The sequence below is a fragment of the Boleophthalmus pectinirostris genome, unplaced genomic scaffold (assembly GCF_026225935.1).
Source record: "Boleophthalmus pectinirostris isolate CB_2022bp ecotype Guang Dong unplaced genomic scaffold, ASM2622593v1 HiC_scaffold_541, whole genome shotgun sequence".
Classification (NCBI taxonomy): domain Eukaryota; kingdom Metazoa; phylum Chordata; class Actinopteri; order Gobiiformes; family Gobiidae; genus Boleophthalmus; species Boleophthalmus pectinirostris.
In genome coordinates, this window is record NW_026571421.1 from 1 (window position 1) to 25,000 (window position 25,000).

General features: G+C 36.6%; 4 protein-coding genes across 4 annotated transcripts; 1 reads left to right on the forward strand and 3 right to left on the reverse strand.

The window, feature by feature from the left end:
* Positions 1 to 664: 664 nt before the first annotated feature.
* LOC110174251 (Ras-related GTP binding Ca) lies at positions 665 to 8,474 on the reverse strand. Its single transcript, XM_055163152.1, has 4 exons — positions 8,087 to 8,474; positions 5,888 to 6,091; positions 2,698 to 2,897; positions 665 to 848 (listed from the first exon to the last, which is right to left on the reverse strand). The coding sequence occupies exons 1-4, from the start codon at positions 8,267 to 8,269 to the stop codon at positions 680 to 682; spliced, it is 756 nt and encodes a 251-aa protein (XP_055019127.1). The 5' UTR covers positions 8,270 to 8,474; the 3' UTR covers positions 665 to 679.
* Positions 8,475 to 8,988: 514 nt separating this feature from the next.
* On the forward strand, positions 8,989 to 10,171 carry LOC110174252 (c-Myc-binding protein). Its single transcript, XM_020940315.2, has 5 exons — positions 8,989 to 9,144; positions 9,328 to 9,400; positions 9,487 to 9,535; positions 9,645 to 9,771; positions 9,861 to 10,171. The coding sequence occupies exons 1-5, from the start codon at positions 9,127 to 9,129 to the stop codon at positions 9,897 to 9,899; spliced, it is 306 nt and encodes a 101-aa protein (XP_020795974.1). The 5' UTR covers positions 8,989 to 9,126; the 3' UTR covers positions 9,900 to 10,171.
* A 183-nt stretch (positions 10,172 to 10,354) lies between these two features.
* Positions 10,355 to 13,511, reverse strand: gja9a (gap junction protein alpha 9a). Its single transcript, XM_020940517.2, has 2 exons — positions 13,015 to 13,511; positions 10,355 to 11,897 (listed from the first exon to the last, which is right to left on the reverse strand). The coding sequence occupies exons 1-2, from the start codon at positions 13,068 to 13,070 to the stop codon at positions 10,403 to 10,405; spliced, it is 1,551 nt and encodes a 516-aa protein (XP_020796176.2). The 5' UTR covers positions 13,071 to 13,511; the 3' UTR covers positions 10,355 to 10,402.
* A 1,409-nt stretch (positions 13,512 to 14,920) lies between these two features.
* Positions 14,921 to 24,597, reverse strand: rhbdl2 (rhomboid, veinlet-like 2 (Drosophila)). The gene is given in 9 exon segments (XM_055163151.1): positions 14,921 to 15,494; positions 15,901 to 15,962; positions 16,385 to 16,417; positions 16,420 to 16,444; positions 16,530 to 16,630; positions 17,049 to 17,161; positions 19,454 to 19,602; positions 24,171 to 24,405; positions 24,580 to 24,597. Coding segments are annotated over 8 exon segments (885 nt in total). The 5' UTR covers positions 24,393 to 24,405; positions 24,580 to 24,597; the 3' UTR covers positions 14,921 to 15,314.
* Between the last annotated feature and the right edge of the window lie 403 nt (positions 24,598 to 25,000).

A 25,000-nucleotide genomic window follows, 5' to 3' on the forward strand; every position in this document is an offset into this window, starting at 1 on the left:
CTGGTTTGGTCTCCATGAGGATAGAAAGGTTTAATGCCATTCGGTGAAAAATTCCAGACAAATCAACAAAATAAAATAATAATAATGATAATGCATCAGTTTTATATAGGGCTTTTCTGGACACTCAAAGATGCTTTATAGAGCATTATCAGTTCACTCCACATTCAGTGGTGGTAAGCCACTACAGTAGTCACAGCTGCCCTGGGGCAGACCGATAAAAGCGAGATTGCCAATCGGCGCCATTGGCCACGCCAACCACCACCATCACTTGGGCACACATCACCTTCATACTAGGCAAAGTGGGTGAAGTGCCTTGGCTAAAAACACAATGACAGGCGCCCCACCGTGACACCAGATTTTCCCAGTGGTCTCCCATCCAAGTACTAACCAGGCCCGGCCTTGCTTAGCTTCTTAGATGTGATGGGATCAGGCTTTGACAAGCCAGTATGGCCGCATGTCCACGGAGACAAGCATTTGACAGACCCTCCACCAGAAAAGTTACACAATGCACTTTTAAGAGATAAAGTTATGTAGCCTAATCTTACTTCCTTTAGAGTTTGGAAGGTCATGTTGAAAATGATTAGCTTAACATTTGCTTGCTTCGCTTGTAAAAACAGTGAAGGAAGTGCTGAGTGCTGACCATTGAGTGTAGAATGTTTGAGTCACATCAGACACGCAGTCACACACAAATCACACGGCCCATGACAAGCTTTAAAAGCAGTTGTTTTCTTACAGAAATGAAAATGTTGAGGAGGTTTTCCAGTGTGGGGAGTTGGGGGATGAGCTTCTGCACCACTTTGCTGAAGGCCTCGAAGATTGAGTGGTCATAGATACTTGTTAGGTAAAAGCTGTGAGGGACAAAAACAGGAAGTAAGTAAGCAGATGTGAGAAACACTGCACTTCCTTAAATCTGAACAGAGCAGGTACAATGAAGTCAAAGTTAAAAATAATCTTGTCAAAATCATTACAGAATATGACTAAAATCCAAAATAGCAAATATGAGCTCAGAGGTATATTTATAAAAAAAAAAGAAAAGAAAAGCAGAACAAACACTATGAAACTTTTGGCACAATTGTACAGAAAATCTTTAATTGTGCAGCACTCTCCTCTACTTTAAAAAGTAGTTTAAATGTTCAACTCTGTGAAGATACAAGCATTATGACACTTAGTCTGTGCTATAGTACTTTTCTATACTTTTCTGTACTGCTACTGTAGCGTTTACTTCCTTTTGCTTTGTTCATAAATATGAATGATGCTATGACAAAGGAACAAAAGGTAGGCCTAATAAGATAAAGCTTCAGCCTACACCTTTTCAGTATCTGTATGTTAAATATTACTGTTTCCACAGTAATGTCTGAATATACCTGTGACCAAAGTAAACTAATGAATCAAAAAAGCTTTTAAAATTTAAAATTTAAAACATATCTACAACAATTGGGGAAAAACAACATTTATCTCTTGTTCTTAATCTTCAAAACAGCAATCCATTATGCTTATGTCAAACAAGTACAGGATATTATATTGTAATGATCCAAAACCACAAACAACATGAATCAAACGTAAGGGTCATTAACTTACAGCAGTAATGGTGTGGAGTAGGGTGAATTATCTAAAGAAATGAAAACTGCGCGCACATCATTAGCGCACAAAAAACAGCCCCTTTGCTATGGGAATGGACTATTCTCATTAGAAGACAAGAGTTGAATCTAGCACCATTGTGTGAAGAACTTCTGCAATGAGGCCAACTATGACTGTGACTGCACCAATCTAAAGAATTAGGCTAGGACTGTTACGATAATTACTATATAGACTTATTGTTCAATATAAAAGCTGGAGCAATATATTTTGGGGCTCATGTGTACATTTTCTTTGTAAAAGTAGGGAGTTTAGGCTTTTTTGTTGCAATTTGATGAGATTTTTGCTTTACAGGGCTGAATAACTAACTTCTATGGCTAATTGTTGGTTCAATCTGCTGTTTATTTGTTGCAGCTTAGACCTTTTGAATGACACTGTATTTAAAAATTATTTGCTGGGATTATAGTTATTATTGTGATATGAAGTAATTTAAACTTTATAATTTATTGCAGTATATCTCTGTATCAATATATATCGTGCTTCAAAATTTGTTATCATACCTCAAATGAAGCAGAAAACACACACCAAAGTCCAAAGCAAGAAAAACGATCTGACAAAGACTTTTTGTGTGAGTGTGCCAAACATTTTTTCATTAATTTATTTTATCATGACTATGCCTTAAACCTCAAAAACTCTTCCAAATCTACAATATTGTTAAAAATCATGAGTTGCAATAAATAAACAGCACAATGAAATACTTGAGTAGTTAGTTTGCATCTGTAACGAATCAGGTTATTCACACTTTTATGTCTTAAATTGCATCATATAGCCAAAAATAACCCAAAATTTTCCGGTAGTACAAAGAAAATGTACACACGATAAATACTGACCCCCAAAATATATTGTTACATCTGTCCTATATTGAATGATAACTCTATATTTTAATTATCAAGACAGGCCTACAAGTACAAGCTAAATACACAACACATATTGATATCTTCCATGTTATTGCTTGCTTCTCAAATTGCACAGTGCTTTCAAATGTACAAGAATAGACTATTAACAGAGGCTAACATCACTCCAACTATAAAAAGGAGAAATCAATCAAAATGAAATGTATACCTGAGATGTAGCTTTTCTAAACTAGCATCGGCCAGGTCATCATTGGCCCTCTGGTGAATGTCCCTTTGTGTTTCAATTTTGTGGTCGTCAGAAAGTCCGTCTACTTTGTGAATGAAAACCTCGAAGTTGATCTCGGGGTTGACGCGGTAGGCCTGAGACACTGTGAGATGGAGCCTCGTCAGGGCCTCCACATAATCATCCTGCAAAAGAGACACATGTTAAGTGATTTATTAAGGAAGGCAAGTTTATTTGTAAGTGCTTTAGAGAATAAGAAAAGAATAATAAAATCACAATACCATCAAATCATTATTACAGCAATAGGTGGACAGATCTTACAATGGTTGCACAATGTATTTTAATAGTAGCTGAGGACATAAGACACTATTTTACGGTACACTTATTATTAAATTAACATTGTTACCTCACTCATTGTTACTTGGAGTTTTGTTTTGTTTCATTCACACATATTTGAGTAATCCTTTATTATTAGTCTGTTGACATATCCAAAGATCAAAATGCTCGTTTCTACCTTGTGATGTGATGTAGCCGTAGTTTTTCAAGTTAACAGCTTCTTTTACCTTTAGTTCAGTAGATATTGGCAATTTCAGGGCTGAAATCATAAATTATTCTAGTGAAGGTGTTTGGAGTTTAAAAACACAGTGAAGCACTTCCTTTAATATCACATGAAATTACAAAGTGTAAAAGAGGGTTTTTTGTTACTCAACCTAAATATGCAAGGTTGATGTGTTAAACACGTGTGAATGAAACAAAACACAACAGGTATGTTTTTGATGAGGAAACATTATAACATAAATCAGAAAATTGTGGAATATTATAGACTCCTTAAGAGATCCAATGAGTTCAGTGTTAATTAGTATTACTCAGCAGTTAGCACTTACTAATGTCTTATTCTGTATGGCCTTAATTAAACTTACTAAAACTTTCCCAATAACAAAATGGTTATTTCTGCTCATAAGTATAATATTGAGAGTAGGACATTGTTGTACATGAACTATGGTCCTAATGGGCACTTATAAGAAGGGTTAAACAAAAATGGTTTACTCTTATGTAACAAATAGGAAAGGGTTAGTTAGCAGCAGAATAAGGTTAAGGAAAATATGGGTTGAATAAAAAAAAAATAAAATTAACATCAAATCACTTATAAGCTTGCAAAATAGCATCAGATGTTAATTCATAATACACAAATAGTTTATTAACAATGATTCAGGTCAAGTAACTACTTAAAAGTGCATTGTGCAACTTTTTGGTTAAATGCTTTTCTCCATGGAGATCTTATTGCTTTGTATGGAATGTTACACAGTATGGCTTTAAACCTTTCCATCTTCATGGAGACCAAACCAGACCATGTTTTAAGGTCAGATATGTGGAGTAGCAACCACGCTCAGACAGAATGCCTATTTTTCTACGTATTTTTGAGCAATAAAACCACCTGTAATAGCCTGAATAAATTTAAAGGTAGAGCTGTTAATTGTCATACTGTGGAACACTCCAGGCAAAGCAATACATAGTGCATCATTAACCAAAGAGTTTGGGAAGGAGTTAAGATATTAATAAACATTCTTAATGAAACAGCTTCTTATTATGAATCAAGACTTTTTCATGCTTCATGTTATAAAGTGTTAACAGATAAGGTATTAATCATACTGCCATTTGCATTACTTGGAATAAATGACTTGTTCATTTCCTTAAGAGTATAGTTTGAACTATCATTTCCTCTGAACCTTATCGCACGGCTTCTTAACTCTTAGCAGATAATAAATAATCATGTAACCCAATGTAAGCTCATACAACTACAGGTACTATTATTTAAAAAAGCAAATTAATATTTTGTAGTCATATTCTTTTAAGGAGCCAATGAAACATGCAAAGGCTTTCTCCAATAATGATATAAATGCACATATAATTATGTCCTATATTAAACAAATTTACTCTTGTGAGCTTTAAAAGCTCTCTTCCACCTTGTGATGTCATGTGGTTGTAGTTTAGCTACCTTTTGCATTTAGCTCAATAGATTGGCAACTTCAGGGCTGAAATTGTACAAATGATTTTAGTGAAGGTGTATAGGGTTTAAAAACACAGTGAACCACTTCTTATATTACCACATGACATCACAAGGTGGAAGTGTTTTCAGTTTAACTCAGAACTCAGCCTAAATATGAAGAATGTGAATGAAACAAAACACAACTCCAGGTCTATTTTTGAAGAGGAAACATTATAACAGATCAGAAAATGGCATAATATGAGCCCTTTCACTATACAAATCTTCTAATGCTGCCAAATAATCTTTCAGATGATTATTAAAAGTGTATACAACAGTGGTCAATTAGGTAATATAAGCTGTTCTAGGAAAGAGGTTTATCATTTAACACTAGACACAACAAGTTATGCCACCATCTGCAATGCCTTAAACTACACTGAAGCAGTGAATAAAAGCACCAAAAACCAGACAGGAGCTTTCGTGGTCTGGTGATCTGTTAAAGTGACAAAACCAAAGTCACAAGTGAACAAACAGAACTGCACAGTGTCATCACTTTTAAAGAGGTTACAAGGAAAAGTGCAAAGTAATGACTAAGGAAGAAAGAAAAAATATAACATATACTATACTGCTGAATCACCAACCAAACACATTTCACTGTATTAACTCGCCATGCAAAAGTAAATAAATTTTTCAGAGAGAAGGTTTTTGGAAACCTTTTGGATCCAGTTCACACAGATTTGCTGAAATTGAGACACATTTGCACAAATTTTGTAACTGCAATCCTCTGTTTGAGTTTTATTAAGTAAGTTTTAGGTACTCAATGTGAAAGTTTAACTTAGAGTTTTCAAAAGTATTGAAAATCAGACTAAGTCAATATTAACGCTAGTACTGCACCTAGATACTTAAGTATTGATACTAAAACAGATCACATAAAGACAACATTTAACCTTTTCTTAAATTGTTTTAGATCCAAACTAGTATAAGACCACATGGTATAAAAAGTTTTGTGTTAAAAAGAACAGTCTACTGTCTTTAAAAAAAGAGCATTTCTTTTTATCATAATTGTGAAATAAAATAAGTATTGAGTTTAACACTAATCTGACCATTAACAGAATTAGAATTACAAAAACATTTCAACCTTTAAGGATTAAGCACCCTTTTATGGGTCCTTAATCTGATCTGGCTCCTCACCTGCGCATCAATAACAAATATTAAAGCTCCAGTTCCTCTGAAGATCATCTCGTAGTCAAATGTGGGATCGAGGAAGTCCACCTGGCCAGGAAAGTCCCAGATCTGGAAGTTTACAAAAGAACTGCTGGAAATGTCGTCTTTGTAAATCTTGTTTGTGCTCTCCAGAAATAATGTCTCATTTGGGGACATCTTGTGGAAAACAACCTGAAAGATCAAGAAATCAATAATGAGATCACAGCAACAAATGGGCAGAATCTTAAAGCTCTTACATATCCTTGGCTAAGATGTAGTTCAACAGTACAAGTGACTAAAGTTAGTAATACAAAGAGTGGACAAGCAGGTTATGAGAAAAACACTAAAAGAATGCAGCAAAGGAAATCAAACCTCACAAATATATCTAAAGGAAAGAGTACTAAACCTGGTGTTACATTTGAATAAAGGATGCACCAATCTGGTATCGCATTATCAGTACAGATACTAAAAAAGTTCTACTATTCAGAAGATATTGTGGTTGGACATATGAATTGATGCAATATGACTATTTACTTGGTTGTAGTTGGTCCGGAAAGTCTCTTCATGTCTCCTTTATTTATACAAAGTTGTTCTGTAGTTACTAGAGAGATAAAAAACAGCTACAGTACACATTTTGATAAGTTTTGTTTTTATTTAAAGGAATTAAAAATTCCATTTTCAGTCTCTGCACTGGTATCAGCTGATATCTGGTATAAGCAGACACTTAGAGCCATAATATCGAAATCAGTATCGAAAAGTTAAATTGGTGTATCCGTAGTCACAGTTGAATCAAACTACTACATTCTGCCAATTCACCTCATGACTGTCACTGTGCATACATCTTTATTAACTGTCAACAGTGTTATGCAATAGGCTTTTTATTGCCTCATTTACTGTACACTACATGCAGCTCACATGAACACGAACAGCTAAGAGTTACACCATCCATACAACCTTTGTAAAACTGTTATCAGCTATATAGATTTGCTAAAAGAATATGAAATAGAAGGCATTTGGTAGTTGAGGCATTAAAATTGACCTGTATGCTTTTCTGTTAAGTGGAATAGTATTGGTCATTGTGGAAACTGAGATAATCCAGATCACATGTTTTTTAATGTTCATAGGTTTACAGTGAAAAATTAGACTTGGCAGGTGGGTAGCCTGGCTTAAGATCACAAATATTAAGCTGTTTTCTTTCATCTTTGTTGTAGTTGTTTCCTCATCAAAACAAACCTTGTGTTTTGTTTCATTCACATATATTTAACACACACACCCTGCATATTTTGGATGGTAGATAGTATCATCTGGATAATTCCAATCCTAGAATTGCCAGTCTCTACTGAACTAAAAGGTAAAAGGTAGCTCAAAAGGTAACTTGACAACTACCTCTTCATGACATCACAAGGTGGAACAGAGCATTTTGATCTTTGGAGATGTAGACCAACTAATAATGCAAGATTACTCAAACATGTGTGAATGAAACAAAACACAACTCCAGGTATGTTTTTGATGAAGTAACAACATTATAACATATATATCTTACAGAAATCAATTTAGCGTATAATATAGGACCTGTAATACTTCCCAAGAACGCTGTAATAAATGCCTGATCAAATTGAATAGACTATGCATTTACTAGCCTGAAATTTGGAAATATGTTATGCAAATTTTAGTCATAAATAAAACATTAGTAGCCTCCAGCTGGATCAGACAGTGGTTTAAAGCGAGCACTACACTATTCAATGAAGGGAATAATGCTGCTTTAATTTGGCTCTGATTTTACACTAGTAAGAGGAGTTGCAGAACGAAAGGTGTGGTCGATCTGCTGTCATGTGAATGCTACATCAGACTCAGACCTGCCCTGTGCCTTAGGAATGGGTGGGACCGGCGGTGCGATTTGGCATGTGGGAGAAGATGCTAACCAAACAGTCACATGCAGTCTGTCCACACATCCCACACATGCACCAAGCGTTTTTTATTCACCAGGTTAATTATTCACAGCTAATGGTAAAAGCTAGCAAGAGTCACATTAGCAACTTGAGCTGCAGATCTCTTCCCAGTCCTTAGTTTACACCATTTGCTAGTTTGCAGTGCATCTTATTATCACATGCTAAAGTCCCTTGCTAGCTGTGATGATTATGCCAGTGAAAATAACTTGCTCGCAGTTTTACGTAAGTGTGTGGTTACCTTCTGAATGGAGGACTTCCCGCTTCTTCTCAAACCCATGAGTAGGATGCGTGGTTTGCTGTCGGACGGAGCCGGGCTGTCCTCGATGTCGGCCTCCTCTCCTCCATAGCCGAAATCTTTGGGGAAAGAGTCCGCCACCCCATAGCTGTCAGCCAGCTGCTCCACCTCGTACTGAATCGACATTTTGACCCAGCGACCGCGGCTACCCCTGGTCCCCCCCTCGCTCTTCGGACCCCACGCTTCTGCCTATGATCTACAACTAGGTTTGGACCGCTCCGATTTAGGAATAATAAAATTGTTGGTCAATATTGTCGGCTACTTGGAGACACGGGGCATGATCGCACACACATTTTCTAAGGATTTCCTCTCCCGTAGGAAATAAAAGCTTTTTTTCACCCGCCCGTTAATCCTGATTGGCTGATGAGATTACAAACTGAAAGCTGATTGGTTGAAAGGACTTGTCACTCTTCTGAGGCTGACCGCTGTCACCTGACTAGTGCACAGACTTGTTTTGTGACCTATTACCCGACTATTACTATCTGTTTTGGTTTGTAAAGTCGTGTGTGCCCGTTGGCAAACATTTTACCATATCTCATCTGTACTCTGTCAAGTAAAAACATTTATTTTAAAATGTGTTTCGATTTACTGAAGCGACTCAAGCAACTTCAACGATACACTCTGGTACCATTAGAGGGCAGACTAAACCTGATTCAAATGACGCGTTCGAGAGTGTTTGTAAATTTAAAGTAAGGGTCAAATACATTAAATAAAAAAACGATACACGATCAAATTAAAACAATTAAAAATCCCTGTATATTTACAATTTTTTTTGTCACTTTCTTTTTTTTTTATAGACTGATTTGTGTTGTCTCAAATGTCCTAAATCAATGTGAGCGGAGGATAAATATATTTTACAGACAGCCACAGAACAACCCATAGACCTCGTGAAAAACGAAACTTCGCACTTAAGTTGAACTGAAAGCATTACATTAGTTTGTTAACTCTTAACATTGAAGAAAACACTAGCAGTTGTCATCAATATGGCACATTATCACAGAGTAAGTAAGTCTTGTATTGGTTTTTGAATGACATTTAAAGGTAAGATTTAAACTCTTAACTACTGGCATGCTAAAACAGTTTTCAGTTAACTATATTTTGCTTTTAGCTTTTGCAGTTACTTTTGCGGTTAATCTTGACTGGAAAGGTGTTACGTTTCGTTTGCTAACAGTTTTCTATTACAGCCACCAGACTCCAAAAGAGAGCAGTTTCGCAGATATTTGGAGAAAGGCGGCGTGATCGACAGTCTCACCAGTGGTAAAGAAAGACCATGTTTATTTCTCTTCTTTCTTGTTATTTTTCCTCCTATCAGTGTCACATTTATTTTTATTTGTCGTTTGCAGTTTTGGTAAATCTTTATGAACAACAAGAGAAGCCTACAAATGCTTTGGAGTATCCTTCCCTCCGTGCCATAGTTTTATCAAGGGAATTCCCTTGACTCACGGTAGTTAAACTTAGTCATATTTCAGAGAAATGTTTTCTTTAATGAAGGTGATCCCAGATTTGTCAAGCAGCACCTGGGCGCTGTTGCTGACTCCTCTGATACAGACTCTCTGGAGCAGGAGCTGGCAGACCTAAGACAGAAGTGTGCTCAACTCACTGAGGAGAACCAGGAGCTCAGGGCAAAGGTGTGTCCTGTTCATGTGTGTCTGTGTATCTGTGCATTGTGCTAGTGTGACGAATGACAATGAAAATCCTTACTGTTCTGTGCTTACAGCTACGCCACTACGAACCTGAACATGACAATGGTGCATGAGCCCATTTCACACATTTTTAATTTTGCCCACTATTGTGTTAAGTGTATTTTACTCTTATTTATTCTGTATATGGCCATGTAAGTAATTTTGTACTGTCCACATACTTGAATAACCTTTGCGCTTTACAAGTCTTGGCACTTTGTTTTGAAGTTTACTAAAATAATATTCTTGATTAATGATTTAAATTTGTTATGACCATCACCATGTGATTAGGATATGTTTTCTGTCAATATTGATATTTTTTTTAAATAAAAGAAAACACTGAGTGGAATTAGTTTCAAAAAATTTTTTTTCTCACTGAGTAGATTTCAAATGTTAAATATACCTAATTAATCATACCACAACAATGAGTGATTTGGAAAAACATCCAATTAAGACGACATATCATATCAAATACATTTTTATTAGGAAAAAATACATACAATGTAAAAATATTTAATGAAAACTTGACCCATCCTAGTAACACCCCTGAAAATAAACAAAGGTTCTGTAGATGCTGTCTTTAGATCTGCAGATCTGGTGCTCGTCTGCTGCTTGAAGTACTTGCCATGGAGGCCTTGCAGCTGGAGGAGGGGGGTCTGGGGTGATGTCTGGAGCCAGAGCTGGAGTTGTCCTGAGACTCAGAGGTAGAATGTGGACTATGGGCCTTCAGTTGTGCTGAGTGTATCTGAGGAGATGTGTGCAGGCTACTGGCCTTGGCTCCACCATATGAGTCTGTGTCTGAGCTTCTGCCCTCCAACACTGTAGAGAATTTAAAAGAACTGTGCGCTCGGACTGGCCTCCTCACAGCGCTCGCTGGCAGTGTGGGGAAAGAGGAGGAGTGAGCCACTTTCTTCTCTGGGAGTTTAGCAGCTTCAGGGCTGGTTGTCTCACTGCTCTCGTTGTCCTTTACATGATGTATTACCTGTAGGGAGTCCTCAGCCTCTGGCTTTGGAGTCACCAGGAAATCATAGCATGCAGAGCAGGGCTCATCTGCAGTGGCAGTACACTCACACTGGGGGGGGCTGTGGGCAGAACATTTAGAGCCATCTTCTTGTTGTAGAGGTAGGAAAGCTGATGATTTCATGAGGCTGGGATACATGATGGTGCCGTGGACCCTCTCCAGGAGGTTGTAGTCACTTGGAGCTGAGGCAATAGTTGCCTTTCTAGCTGAGCTGGTGTACATTTGTATTACAGATTCTTTTTTACCTTTGCTCGCAAAATAGTCCTCAAGTTCATCTGTGCTGTTTCTGAACCTTGGGTATAAGTCTAAAATCACCCTCTTGATCTTTTTGTAGCCTAAATGCATAATCTCAAGAATATTTAGTGAAAGGGAAATCGCTGCGATGCACTGCATGAAGACCATGAAGACGCTTTTCTCAGTGGGTCTGGAGACATAGCAGTCCACTGCATTGGGACATGGACTCCTCTCACATTTAAAGAGTGGGTGGAGATGAAAACCATAGAGGAGATATTGTCCTGTCATGAAGAGCACCTCTACCACAGAGCGTGTGACGATGTGGGTCACATATGTGCGCAGCAGAGAGCCCCTCAGAGGAGCTTTGTTCAGCCTACTTTGGTCCACCTGCTTCATCTCACGCTCAATCTTCTTCCTCGTCTCCACCGACTCCACATCCACCAACTCCAGCTCTCTCTTCAACAGGACCTTCTTCTTCTGCCGCTCCTTCTCCAGTGCACGGAGCCTGTACAGAGCATGGCCCATGTAAACCAGTGAGGGCGAAGATACAAAAATGACCTGCAGAACCCAGTATCGGATGAGTGAGATGGGGAAGGCCAGGTCATAGCACACGTTTCTGCACCCAGGCTGTTCAGTGTTACATATAAAGTCTTTCTGCTCGTCATTCCACACGTCCTCTGCTGCAACCCCCAGCACAAGCATACGGAACAGGAAGAGGATGGTGAGCCAGATCTTTCCTACCATCGTGGAATGGATATGCACCTCCTCCAAAATCCCCCCTAGGATGTTCCAGTCTCCCATCTTCACTCTGCCATTATGACTGAAAGATACAGGAGGCAAAGTATTGAAGAAGGAATGTATATATGTATATGATACTTTGCAGCTGATGTCATCAATATTCCCTGGGGGTTTGATGCTAACTGAAAGCACTACTCTTTTAGAAGCTCTCAAGTTAAAATAAAGATTAAGTCTAACACAATCTGATCAGAACAGAAACCTGAAACAGAAATCTGATTTCAGTTATGTTTCACCTTTTTGGTGAAAATCAACCATACAGGACCATAAATTGATCACAAGCTCCTGAAAATGTGTTGTTTAAATCCATCTTAAAACTTTTTTGTCAGTGTTTGCTAATGTGTACATTGTGTCACCATGGTAACTGCTGAACATTAAGCCAATAGAGATACATGTAGAACACCCCTAGTGTGATGTCACTGCAAAGTATCAATATACCCCAAATAACTAGCAATCATTTGAGCTAAGAAGTGACAGTGGCTGCAGTTACATGCACACCCAAATTTTGATTCTAATAAGATTTTGAGTTATAAGACTTTTAATATGATGATATGGAAAGTGCAAAATAATCTGATTTCTTTCTGATCATAGCACACTTCTGATTGGTCACATTAAATTTCTGCAGTTTGCATGTCATTTAAAGGTGCACTATGTAACTTTTTGGTTGGGGGTTCGTCACCTTGTTTCTATGGATATGTCATTGCTCTGCTGTTGTTCTGTATTATAACAAACAGCCTTACATGTATTCTATTACATGTGGTTTTATTGCCAAAATTAAAAAAAACAGGCATTCTGACTGTAAGTGGGGTTGCCTCTTCACAGATCTGACCAGTAACTTGGTCTGGTTTGGCTTCAGTGATGATAGAAAGGTTTAATTCTATACTGTTGAACATCCTAGACAAGGAAATAACATCTCCATGGAGAAAAGCAGGCGGCAGATCCTCCACCAGAAAAGTTACACAATGCACCTTAAAACAATTTTAAAGCTCCAGAAATCAGATAATCAGATGTTTGTATGCATGTAAACTTAAAGCCAGTGCCTCACACATACATTATCCAAACAGGCACTCCAAACTGCCAAAATTCAAACTAAAATTTTCTAAAAAGTAAAGTAAAGTCATTGAATAAACTAGGACTTTTACCTTGCAGCAGCAGCGTGGATGGACTGCCGATGATGACTTAAATCTCCTCGGGTCATGCAGTCCGGACGAGCTCACCAAAAAGTTAGAAAAATCGTTAGCGCCCTCTGCATCCGTCCACTCTCGTCACCCAAACTTTGCCAACCCCCACTGCTCCGTGCTGCCTCAAAATAAGCAACACCAACTGATCTGCCGAGGGAAAGGGTGCCAACTGTGCTGTGCCCGGGGAAAGTCAATACAGTTCTATAGCACTGCATTCAGAACACAGCTGCATTGATACATGGTATAGATTTTATTTCTGTATTATTATTATTTAGATTTTACTGTGGAACTTTTCTAGTAGAGGGTCCGCTACCTACTTGTCTCCATGGAGATGCAATTACTGTGTTTGCCTTAAATATTCCATGGTATGACATTAAATATTTCCATCTAGCATTTATTCATTACATTCCTCAGAAATATAATAATTCCTTCTGTGAATAGGGCGACTCTCCACAGATCTGAACTGTAATATAGTGTAGTGTGGTAACCTGCTTGTTTCCTTTGTGATAGATAAGGTTTCGTTTATACTGTGAAATGTTCTAGACAAAGCAATAACATTTCCATGAAGACAAGCATGTAGCAGACCCTTCACTAGAAATGTTACGTAGTGCAGCTCCTTTTCTTTTATGTTGCATCAATTGTACACAGATTTAAACATTTTCACATACTTTTTGCAATATGTTGTGTGTTTAAGTACTTTATATACATTTTAGCCATAATTACTGACCAAATATTTATACTAACAAAAGAAAAACATTGGAATTCCCAGTCAGTGATGCACATAGGCAAAGTGAAGTCAATAGTTGTTATAGGGAAATGATCAATGGCTCATCCTGTCTAATTTCATACTTGACTGAGTTTAAATGAGTAATTAACACTTCACAATAGTTAAGCCAATTTACAAAAAACTCTTAGCAAGTACAATAAAAGTGGTGTGCCAAGATATACCCGTATAGAGCTGCATGATCCTGTTTTGATTTGTCAGTTACAATAAATAAGGTAAATTTGTGAAATATTGTTTGCAAAAAGATGTTTTCAAAAAGTATGACATGTCTTGGGTACACGTTTTACAATGAACAAAATGCAATGCTATGGTTACTTTTATATGTAATATTTTAAATTCTTCTGTAAAATAAGTTAAAATTGAGAATGTATAGTAATTGAGTATTGACCAGCTTCTATTGATTGGCTAGGGAGAGAGGCAACGTTCCACATACAGTAAAAGCAGCTGGTATTAGGAAGAGCCAAATCGAAAACAGACTGATTATACAAACAAACATTGAGACTGGTCTATTTATATATTAGCATTTGATGGTCAGGGGTTTCAAAGATGCACTGTTACTTTTCCTGTCTGCCATGTGCCTTTGTCAGTGGAGATGCTATTGCTTTCTCCAGAATGCTCCACAGTATAGCATTAAACTTGTGGCCCCCTCTCCACAGATCTGGACCTGTAACGTGACCTTGTGGCGTCGCCTGCTTTTGTTTTTAATAGGGAACATGTATTGGCATTTTACTGGACTAATAATTTTAGTTGTGTATTCAAGTTTACTTGCAAACCCAGAACAAGTCTTTAAAACTCCACCATGTTTTTAATCCAGGTTTTATCTAATTGGTGTAGGTAGTTTATATTTGTACACAGTAATGGTAGCAAAGGTCACATGTTTTACCAAGTATTTTTCTGTGGGTGCAATTCTTTCTACAGGAAGCGACTGAAACAAAACCCTTTCATCAGGCCTAAGACGATGGTTAACCAAAATCAGGAAGTAAACAATCAGCTAATGAGAATACCAGAGTTCTAAACATTCTCCTATATCACAAAGGACTTTATGTGTTTATGTGTTTAAGAAGTACACTGTGAGAGCAATCATACATTACATTAAAAACTTTTTTTTTTAATTTTCACATTACAGTCAATGTGCAATATTTAAATGCTAAAAAATGACAGTACAAAAGTCAGACTAAATCTTAACAACACTGACTAATAACATAACAACAAAAATGAGACATATAAAACATGCGTTGGTTTATGAAATTGCTATGTACATACACTTCATGTACTACATACTGCAATATATGTGTAATACTACACATGATCAGCAGGAGGAACCAACACGGTCCTGAAATGCGTTGGTATAGATATGTGAGTGCCTACTTTATGGAGTAGACATGTTTTTTGTGGAAATATAATATACCTGAGTGTGTGATGAAGACTTAAAGTGTTCGGCACTTGATACAGTTACAGTATTTGTCAGTCATTGTTTCTATGGTGCTGGGGACAGGAAGATATTGAAGAGCACTGCAAAGATCAGGAAAACCACAAATCCAACTATACAGATCCAAAATCGAGGGTCTTTGAGCAGTTTCTCATTATAATCACTGAAGAAGACATAGCCGATGGTCATGCCAGCTACTATCCCTCCAAAATGGGCCACAAAGGACACCTGTAGAGGGGAGGAGGAGTCACATTTGGTTAAACATTAGCCTGCAGGCTCAGAGAGATTAGATAGCTTAATTGACCATAGTGACACATGACCTCAGCTCGAAACCTGAAGTACTGGCTTACCACAAAAATAAGCAAATAGGGGGATGGTTTGTATTCTGTCTGTATTTAACCCCCAAGAAAACAAATCTAAATAGAGAGGATGATTCCAATGCTCCAAAGTAAAACCACAGAGGCATGTTACATTGAAAACATGTAAGGCCTTGAGTGTATAGTATAGTCTGTATTACTAAACTTTTCTAGCCCAAAAATCTTGCAAAAATTGTTTCTCAAAACCACAAACAGTATATCTCAGCAGGTGCTATCTCTGATAATAATTTATTCACTGAAAAGGAAAAAGGGCTCACCCTCAATCCTTGTTCATCACTGAAAAATCTTCTGTAGAAAGCAAATCCAAAATCTGTGCCCACTGCAACGACAATTCATCATGATTTAAAAGGTCCTATATTACTCAAAATTAACTCTTGTGAGCATTAAACCATGTTGGAATGTTGTTACCTTCTCAAAAACATACCTGGAGTTGTGTTTAGTTTCATTCACACGTTTGTGTAACCTTTTATTATTAGTTTGGCTACATCTACAAATCGTCCAAATGATTCTAGTAAAAGTGTGTGTATGGAGTTTAAAAACACAGGAAAGCATCACAAGGTGGAACAAACAGTTTTTCATATGAGAAAAGAACTCATCCTAAATATGTAGGGTTTATGTGAATTATACAAAACACAACTCCAGGTATATCTGTGATGAGGAGGCAACATTACAACATAGATCAGAAAATATATGTCCTTTAACATTATGCAATGAAAATCATAGAATCCAAAAAAGACTCACCAATGACTACAATAGCAAGGATACGAAACACACGAGCAATGGGATCATCTCTCGGAAATTCTGTTTAATAAGATCATAGAAATATAAAACATGATGAAGGACAAAGCGAAAAGAAATCTATAACTTTCCCACTACCCAAACTTACCACCACTGCGTTCATGAAATAGCCTCCGATTAGGGCATAAACTCCTCCAGAGGCCCCTACCAAGGCACTGAGAGGGTCAAATATGGAGCTGGCCAAAGAACCTGGGGGTAAACAACCACACAAAAAGTAAATGTAGCGACGTGCTTTGATATCGATGGAAAAAATAAAAATAAAATGTAAATCTTTGAACAGTTAATCTGATCCTTCACATGGATACTTTTCAGTGACATCATGCTGGGGGGTATTTCTATGTATTTCTATGGTGGAATGTTTATCAGTTACTATGGTGACACAATTCAGACGTTAGCAATAACTACCAAAAAAGTTTAAGACCTTAAACACGACCTGCTAGAGTTTCATCTAAACCGACTCTTTCTGGTCAGACTGTGTTAAAACAAAGCTCAGATTAAAGTAATTTGAGTAACAGAGTTTCAGACAGAGCAGAGTTTACAGTTAGTATCACACCACCCAGGACAACAGCTGCAAAGTATCAATTGGTTTATACAAATGAGTCCTCACCTGCGAGGACTCCAGCGAGGTACACCATCCCCACCTCAAAGCCTTTGTGAACCAGCTCCAGAGGGATTCCCAGTAACAGCTGCATAAACAGGTTCCCCAGAATGTGCTCCACTCTGAGAAAAATATACAGGTTTAACTTAAACTATTCTTTTCTTTGTTCAGCTCATTCAAAAATCGAAGCTAAACAAATGCTTGAGAAGTAGGTATTATCATAGTTGCACCATGGCAGCTTCAAAACAGCTACACATACATATGTCACAGGCAAAGTAGGAAATTATCAATATTCTCTCTAAAGGCAAAATGGAGAATCTCATAGTCAAATGGAGCATAAACTGTTTGCAGTCATTGTTAAAGGTGTATTGTGCAACTTTTTAGTTGGGGGTATGTCAGCTCCTTGTTTCAATGGATAGGTCATTGCTCTGCCTGGAATGTTTCACAGTATGACATTAAACAGCTCTACTTTACATTTATCCAGTTACAGGTGGTTCATAGCTCAAAAACACCTAGAAAAACAGGCATTCTGACAGTAAATAGGGTTGCCTCTCTGATGGACCTGCCATTAGAAAAGTTACATAGTGAACCTTTAAAAATTATTCACCTAAATAAAGGGCTTTTACTGTAAGTCAGACTACCTCAGATCTCTTTTTTTCTAGCCTACTTTCCTGGATCCTTGAAGAGCACCTGCCTACCAATTAATTAGACCCATTGATGCACTCACCCTTCATGTTTTTGTACATATAACCTTACTGGACATAATAGGGCCTACAAAGGTTTGTTAGTATAAAGGTCACATTTAGGCTTGATGACAGGGTCTTGCCAATAGAGGTATACTGACAAATATGAATATCTCAGGATTTCTCTGAAGTATCCCAATAATGATAGTGTAGTTTTTTTTCAGCACAACTAAAGCTTGGTTTAGTTTGATCGTTCGATAGTTTGATCGTTTGTTTCATTACTACAGACCAAAGTCTCAAACTTGCTTCTGGGGATAATTTATCAGTTTTGAATATATAACAGCATTTTACTGAGGTAAAATTTTGTTTAAGAAAACAGTAACCCCGTTTGTTATTCTACGTGAGCCATTTTGCAAATGTCAATTTTCAACAGAGAAGCGTGAAAGAGAGATGTACTGCCAACAGACAAAATAAAAAGCTAAAATCCACCTTAAATAAAATAAAATCAGCAACAAAACCTGTGGGCCACACTTTGCCTAAAGGACACTAGGCTTTGAAGAGAATACCAAGGCAGTCTATCCAATGCCTAAACAAAGTAGATAATAAAACATGTATTTCCTACTTTGCCTAAAAACATATTATAAACTTTGCCTGTAGCATATATAAGCCACTCCACATAGACCAGGTAGTTAATGTTTTCACAATATTAAAATGTCAAACTCAGTAATACTGAGGAAAAGGCTCAATACCCAACATCCATTTCTCTCCTACAATCATTTATAAAACACTATCATTTACATATTTAAATATAATATCAATACAAGTCAAAATAGCAATTCATTAATTAATAGCAAGTAGCAAGACCATGTTTAAACTCTTAGGAAAGGTCCAACTTTGTCCTATTTTTGTATTTTTATTTACATTTTGAGTGTATAGTTATATTATGTCATTCTGTAATAACTGGGACTTTTTTTAACCTTATTTCTAGTGCATATAATAAGAGTATAAAGTGAAATATTATTTCTGTAAACTTTAACAAAATTTTATTTGAAATATATTTCTGTGTGTTCCTGTACTATCAAAATTTGTATTTGATCAAAATGATTATGCCTATAATTATGCCTATATCAATATCAACATTTTATACTTTTGCACTTACATTTTACACCATTATATATATTTCTTCCCCCAGAAACAAATACTACTAGGGCAGTTCTCTAGCCTTCTTGAAGATTTCTATTTAAAAAGCCTGTGTTACACATAGTACCCACTAAAGTAATCCACAAACACCAGGACAATTAGACCATGCCAAGTAAAGCATATGACTCCACACGTGAGTCAGACCTCCAAAAAGATTACATGCTTTAGGTGCACTGGTGTGACCAGAGACTGTATGTGACTTTACACTGAAATGACTTTACATTGAAAAACATCGCCCCTCTCTCTGTAACTGCTGCAGTGAGCCTCATCATTTTGGTCATAAAATGTTCATATTAACCCTCTCTACATGATCCTGGTGTTTTCATTACGTTAATATGTCAGTAAATAAATTCCTATTCCTACTATAGAACTTCAAATTCACTCCTATAACTGCTAGCCTAGCTGAACACTATGACACCACACTCCCTTAATTCACTTCTTTATACACTGTATGGTCCTGACCGGTGACTACTCTTTAACGTTTTTTTCCACTGGGTTTTGATGAGTCATTCATCCCCTGACCTCTCTTACCCCGCATGGACAAACATGTAGGAGATGAAGCGCCACGCCTCCTCCCTGAGCTCAGGCTTGTATGTCAGGGGACTCGTCCAAATGCCTTCATCCAGAGTGATCCACTGCTTCTGGGGCTTCCACACTGCGTAGTAAATGAACACTGCCAACTGAGAAAAACAAGAAAATACACAATATGATAAAACATTTTAATTACAATGATGTATATTGTCAGTGCTGATAAATAGTAGCCTATGTATGTTAAGTGCACTCAAGTTAAAAGGTCCTATATTACACAAAATTTAATCCTGTGAGCTTTAAGTCATGTTGGGATGTTGTTTTCTCATCAAAAACATACCTGGAGTTGTGTTTTGTTTCATTCACACATTTGAGTAATCCTGCATTAGGGGTCTATCTACATCTCCCAAGCTCAAACTGCTCTGTTCCACCTTGTGATGTCATGAAGCTGTCAGCTGCTCCTTTGTTCAGTAGAAACATCCAAATGATTCTAGAGAAAGTGTATGGACTTTAAAAACACAGTGGAGTACTTCCTGTATTAAAACATGATGACATCACAATGTGGAACAGAGTGTTTTCAGTTTGAGAGAAGAACACAAGCCTAAATATGCAGGATTTGTGTTTTAAACATGTGAGATCAGTCTGGTTAAATTGTGTCAAAATGAAGAGTTAACAACACCAGAAAATACAGTAGACTAAATAAAAAGAAGATTGTAAAGATAATGTGAACTGAGAATTTTAAGCCCATACATTTTTTCTTTGTTCGATTTAAGACCTTAGGGTTTTAGTTTTCTTGGGATAACATATTTTTTTGTAATACAGTGAGCAGCCCTCAAATAGAATCCAAATACATTATATTTCAATGAGAGCTTTGAAGTGTCTGTTAAACTACATAGATAAGAGCACCAGATGTGTTGTGTGATAAAGCGTCCCTGTGAAAATGAAAGTTAAAAAGTATGATGCTGAGATTTTCTTTGGAAGTGGAAGTTCTCTGGAAGGGGCCTGCCTTATCCGCTATGCCCAGAAGCACAGAGGATGTATTCAGAGCAGAGTTAATCTTATGCAATTTCTGTGCGGAAATGAAAAGCCTATGCAACCAACCATTTGTGCTCTCTGACATTTAGTGCTAAGTGAATGGACTTCTGTCGCTCACACAGCAGCAGTTGTTTGAATGTGTGAATTAACAGTATCTGATCAGATCTCCAATAACCCATGCTCTTGTATAAAGCCAAGATGTATTTACTGTATTTGACACCAGTTTCTTGCTATTTTTGCTACTTCTTTTGAATTTATTATTACCATTTATATTGTTGCTCTTTGTTATTATAAAATATTGTGATGGATGAACTACTGTGCCCAAATAATTTCCCTTGTGGATCAGTTATGCAAACCAGATCTAACCAAACTATGTTAATATATCCAAGTTGAACAGATTTGAACTATAGTTATGCCAGGGGTCTCCAACCTGTAGCTCGGGAGTTACTGGTAGCTCTCCACCCCCTTCCAAGTAGCTCACCAAGGGATTTCTGAATTATACCATTGTGCTGAATAAGTAAAACCTGATTAATTTTACCATTGCACATGTATCTTGACTTTGTACACTAATAAATGGATACAGGTTTATGTTTTATAGGCCTCTAAGATAGGGTGACCAAATTTTCAAAATTAAAAACTGGGACACCCCTGGTTTGTGGTGGTTGGTAATAATAAAATTGTGAAACAAGTGTGTAACTCAGGAGAATTGTTCTGCACAGCACTATGAGTTAGCATGTGAGTCAATATAGTCCCATTTTCTTTGTGTTTTGGTCATTTTTAAGCAGCTTTTCTTTATTTTACCTTAACAAGTGACAATATATGCTTCCCTTTACTGTTGACAGGGATCAAATTGGTCAAAAATAGCGATACCTGGGACATTTCTTGTATAAAACTGGGACAAATCAGTGGTTTTGTATAAATCTGCTGGGACAGAAGACACAGGGCTCAAAACTGGGACTGTCCCGAATAAACAGAGACATCTGGTCACCCTAATCTAACTGTACCTCATCTAAGGTTTGCTGTGGCTCTGTTATATACTAAATTTCTTGTGACCACTAAAACTAGTAGCTCTCTGGAAGAAAAAGGTTGGAGACACCTGAGTTATGCTAATTGTTAACAGAATAAATGTCTCTGTTATTCAAGTTAAGACTTTATCTGATTTTATTTTAACACAATCTGATGAGAAAGAGCTGACTTGGTTGGAACTAAAATAAGCGAGATTATTTTAAAGTCTCTCACATATAATATTAGAGTCAGTTTTTCATTTAGTCACTCTCATCTTTTTTTTGAAAATCAAACACCTAAAAAGGACATGAACGCTTATAGTCATCACAGGCTCTGGATTTTTTTTTTTTTTTTTCAGACTATCTTCAAACTTTTTTGTCTGTGTTTGCTAATGTGTGCATTGTGTCACCATGGTAACTGCCCTCAGCGTGACGTCAAAACAATGTATCAATAATTGTAATGTGTGTGTGTCTGACTATGTGTCCACATTGTCATATAGATCTACTTCACCATAGTACTAAATGTGTAGTTGGAAAAATTTGGTAGTAAAAGCAGCACAAAAACCTACATAAATAAAGACATCTGTAAACAAAAGGAAACTCCATTATTTCACAATCTACCCCAAATACCATGAAGTCAATTCTGCAATCAACCACATAGTGTAGTGTTGTCAAAATGCACTATTGCACTATCTTTCATATAAAACCTGTAGTTTTTTCTGGTAACCTACTTTTCACATGACCACCTGCTGACAGTTCAAATTCCTTTAAATGTGGATGTTTTCGTAACCCAAAAAGTCTCAGTACTGTGTTCTGTATATTGAGAAGAGCATAGCAGTGAACTCACAGCTCAATTCACTAACTGGAAGTCTGTCAGTTAAAGGGCCCATATTACACTGTTTTCTGATGTTATAATCTTGTTTCCTCATCAAAAACATACTCGGAATTGTGTTACAGAAGAACTCCACTCTGTTTTTAAATTCCATATACCTCCACTAAAAATATTTTGTTAATTTTAGACCTGGTCAATCTCTACTGAGCAAAAGGTAAAATATCTTACTACTACTACTGCTTCATGACATCACAAGGTGGAACAGAGCATTTTGAACTGGAGATGCAGTCTAATAATAAAGGTCAATCAAACACAAGTGAACGAAACAACACACAACTCTAGGAATGTTTTTGATGAGGTAACAACATGGCTAAAAGCTCAATTTTGTGTTATATAGGGCCTTTAAATCATCAAATAATAAAAATATAAGATGTTTACAAAATACTAAAGAAAAAGTTTAAAGATTATATTCCCATAAATGTGTCATTTTTAAAATGAAATTTAACTGATAAAACCATTAACTTTTCTGATGCTGGGACAGACAAAATAGTCACTAATTAGAACTGTCAAATCTATCGAAAATCAGATACAAATTGATACCAAATCATTTGTGACAGACTTCCAGTTAGTGAACTGAGCTGTGAGTTCACTGCTATGCTCTCCTCAATATACAGAACACAGTAGTGAGACTTTTTGGGTTACGAAAACATCCACATTTAAAGGAATTTGAACTGTCAGCAGGTGAAAAGTAGGTTACCACAGAAATACTATAAAAATAGAAAAACTATAAAAATGCTATACTAAATCAATGTTACTTAAATGGGGCAACTAGTCTTATTACCTTATTACCCACAAAACTAGTATAAGACAACATGATTATTATTATTTTGTGGTGAAAATGAAATTTTATTTTCTAAAAAGAGCGTTATTATTATCATTGTGGTACTGAAATCTGCAGAGAGTACTGAGCCAATTCCTTAGTATCAAAATATAATTTGAAATGAGTCTAGCCACCACTACTTACATCATCAAGAGTTAAAAAGGATTTACATGACTGCAGAGTTTTAAACCATCTATGTGTAATATTGTACTAAATATGACCAAAAAAATAATAATAATAAATAAAAATTCAGGTTCAAGCATTTTCCCTCAACGCAGATGGTAGAAGGTTGTCCATTGTTCTTATCGCAGAACATTGTGTCACTTTCAAAATCAATATAGTGACATAACAAAACATATTCTAGTTTACAGTCTCACCTATATTTTTGCCCTACTTAATACACAAAATCAATCTATAGAGCAATCACATCCAGCCAAATGTAGGCTACATATTGCATATAGTCCACACAATCCATAATGTGTGTGTCATCCAGGCCAGACAGTCTCAGCCAGTTACTTAAGTAAAAGAACAGATACTGGTACTAAAAAAAGCTACTCAAGTAAAAGTACCCATTTAAAAAAGTAGATAAAACGTAAAAAGTTACAGTATTTTGCGTAGATTTTGAGATCTAATAAAGCTTCAAATGTATTGCTTTTGATATAGATTTGTTTATAATATTTTGAATAATGGAATTGGTAGTTGTTTTCTGATCTCTTTTTATTTGTATGTTTTTGTTTGCTCAATCTACAAACCTGTTAAAAATAAAGTCTTTCCAGCAGGTCTCAAACTATAATAAAAATACTATTTACTTTTCAGTCCCATTCAAAGATGTGGTGAAGTAGAAAGCACTGATACATGCCCTCAAATGTAGTAAAGTAAAAATTAAAAAGTATCCACTTTCAAATCTAAAATACAGATACCTAAACTTTATACTTAAGTGCAGTTCCACATTTCCACCTCTGCTCTCACCTCTCCTATACTGATGAGGATGATGAAGATGGGGGGTGGACAGCAGTTGGCGCGCTCCAGATATCTGTCACGTTTATTCTCCGGAAGCATCCACTTGGACAAAGAATGCTGGAATTTATCACAGCATCCTAGAGCCCCGTCAGGCACATCCTTCGCTCTCCTGAACTCTACCCCATCTCTGTCCACTGGGAAGGGCTCCAAGGTCTCAGGGTCTTGGGCCATCTCTGCTTTAAGACTACAAAAGAACACATTATTAATTAAAAAAGAAAAAAAAAATACTAAAAATCTAATTCTGACTGTCACATTTTTCACAGTTTTCATCAAAATTAAGACACATAGGCTAATAACATTAAAGGACCTACACTATTTTCTGATCTGTTATAATGTTGTTACCTCATCACAAACATACCTGGAGTTTTGTTTTGCTTCACTGACAAAAAAATATGTTATGCCATTGCCAACGAAACTAAAACCTAAACCCTGGTCTTAAATCGAATAAAGAAAAAAACGTATGTGCTTAAAATTTTCTGTTCACATAATCTTTAGAATTTTCTATTTATTAAATCTATTTTCTGGTATTGTTAACTCTTCATTTTGACACAGTTTGACTAGACTGATCTCACATGTTTAGCACACAAACCCTGCATATTTAGGCTGAGTTCGTCTCTCAAACTGAAACCACCTTGTGATGTCATGTGGAAGTGCTCCAGTTTGTTTTGTAAACTCCATACACCTTCAGTGGAATCATTTGGAGAATTTAAATCCTGAAATTGTCAGTCTCTACTGAACTAAAGGTAAAAGTTAGCTTCATACTTAAAAACTACTACTAC

What these genes read in the sequence shown, in the direction of transcription:
- gja9a (XM_020940517.2), bottom strand. Translation starts at nt 13,070, where the DNA reads ATGACCCGAGGAGATTTAAGTCATCATCGGCAGTCCATCCACGCTGCT. An exon ending in ATCCACGCTGCTGCTGCAAG is followed by an intron (nt 11,898 to 13,014) that starts GTAAAAGTCCTA and finishes TGTATCTTTCAG; the next exon opens with TCATAATGGCAGAGTGAAGA.
- LOC110174252 (XM_020940315.2), top strand. An exon ending in AAGCCTACAAATGCTTTGGA is followed by an intron (nt 9,536 to 9,644) that starts GTATCCTTCCCT and finishes AGGTGATCCCAG; the next exon opens with ATTTGTCAAGCAGCACCTGG. An exon ending in ACCAGGAGCTCAGGGCAAAG is followed by an intron (nt 9,772 to 9,860) that starts GTGTGTCCTGTT and finishes CTGTGCTTACAG; the next exon opens with CTACGCCACTACGAACCTGA.
- LOC110174251 (XM_055163152.1), bottom strand. Translation starts at nt 8,269, where the DNA reads ATGTCGATTCAGTACGAGGTGGAGCAGCTGGCTGACAGCTATGGGGTG. An exon ending in GGAAGTCCTCCATTCAGAAG is followed by an intron (nt 6,092 to 8,086) that starts GTAACCACACAC and finishes TTGATCTTTCAG; the next exon opens with GTTGTTTTCCACAAGATGTC. An exon ending in TTAGAAAAGCTACATCTCAG is followed by an intron (nt 849 to 2,697) that starts GTATACATTTCA and finishes TGTCCCTCACAG; the next exon opens with CTTTTACCTAACAAGTATCT.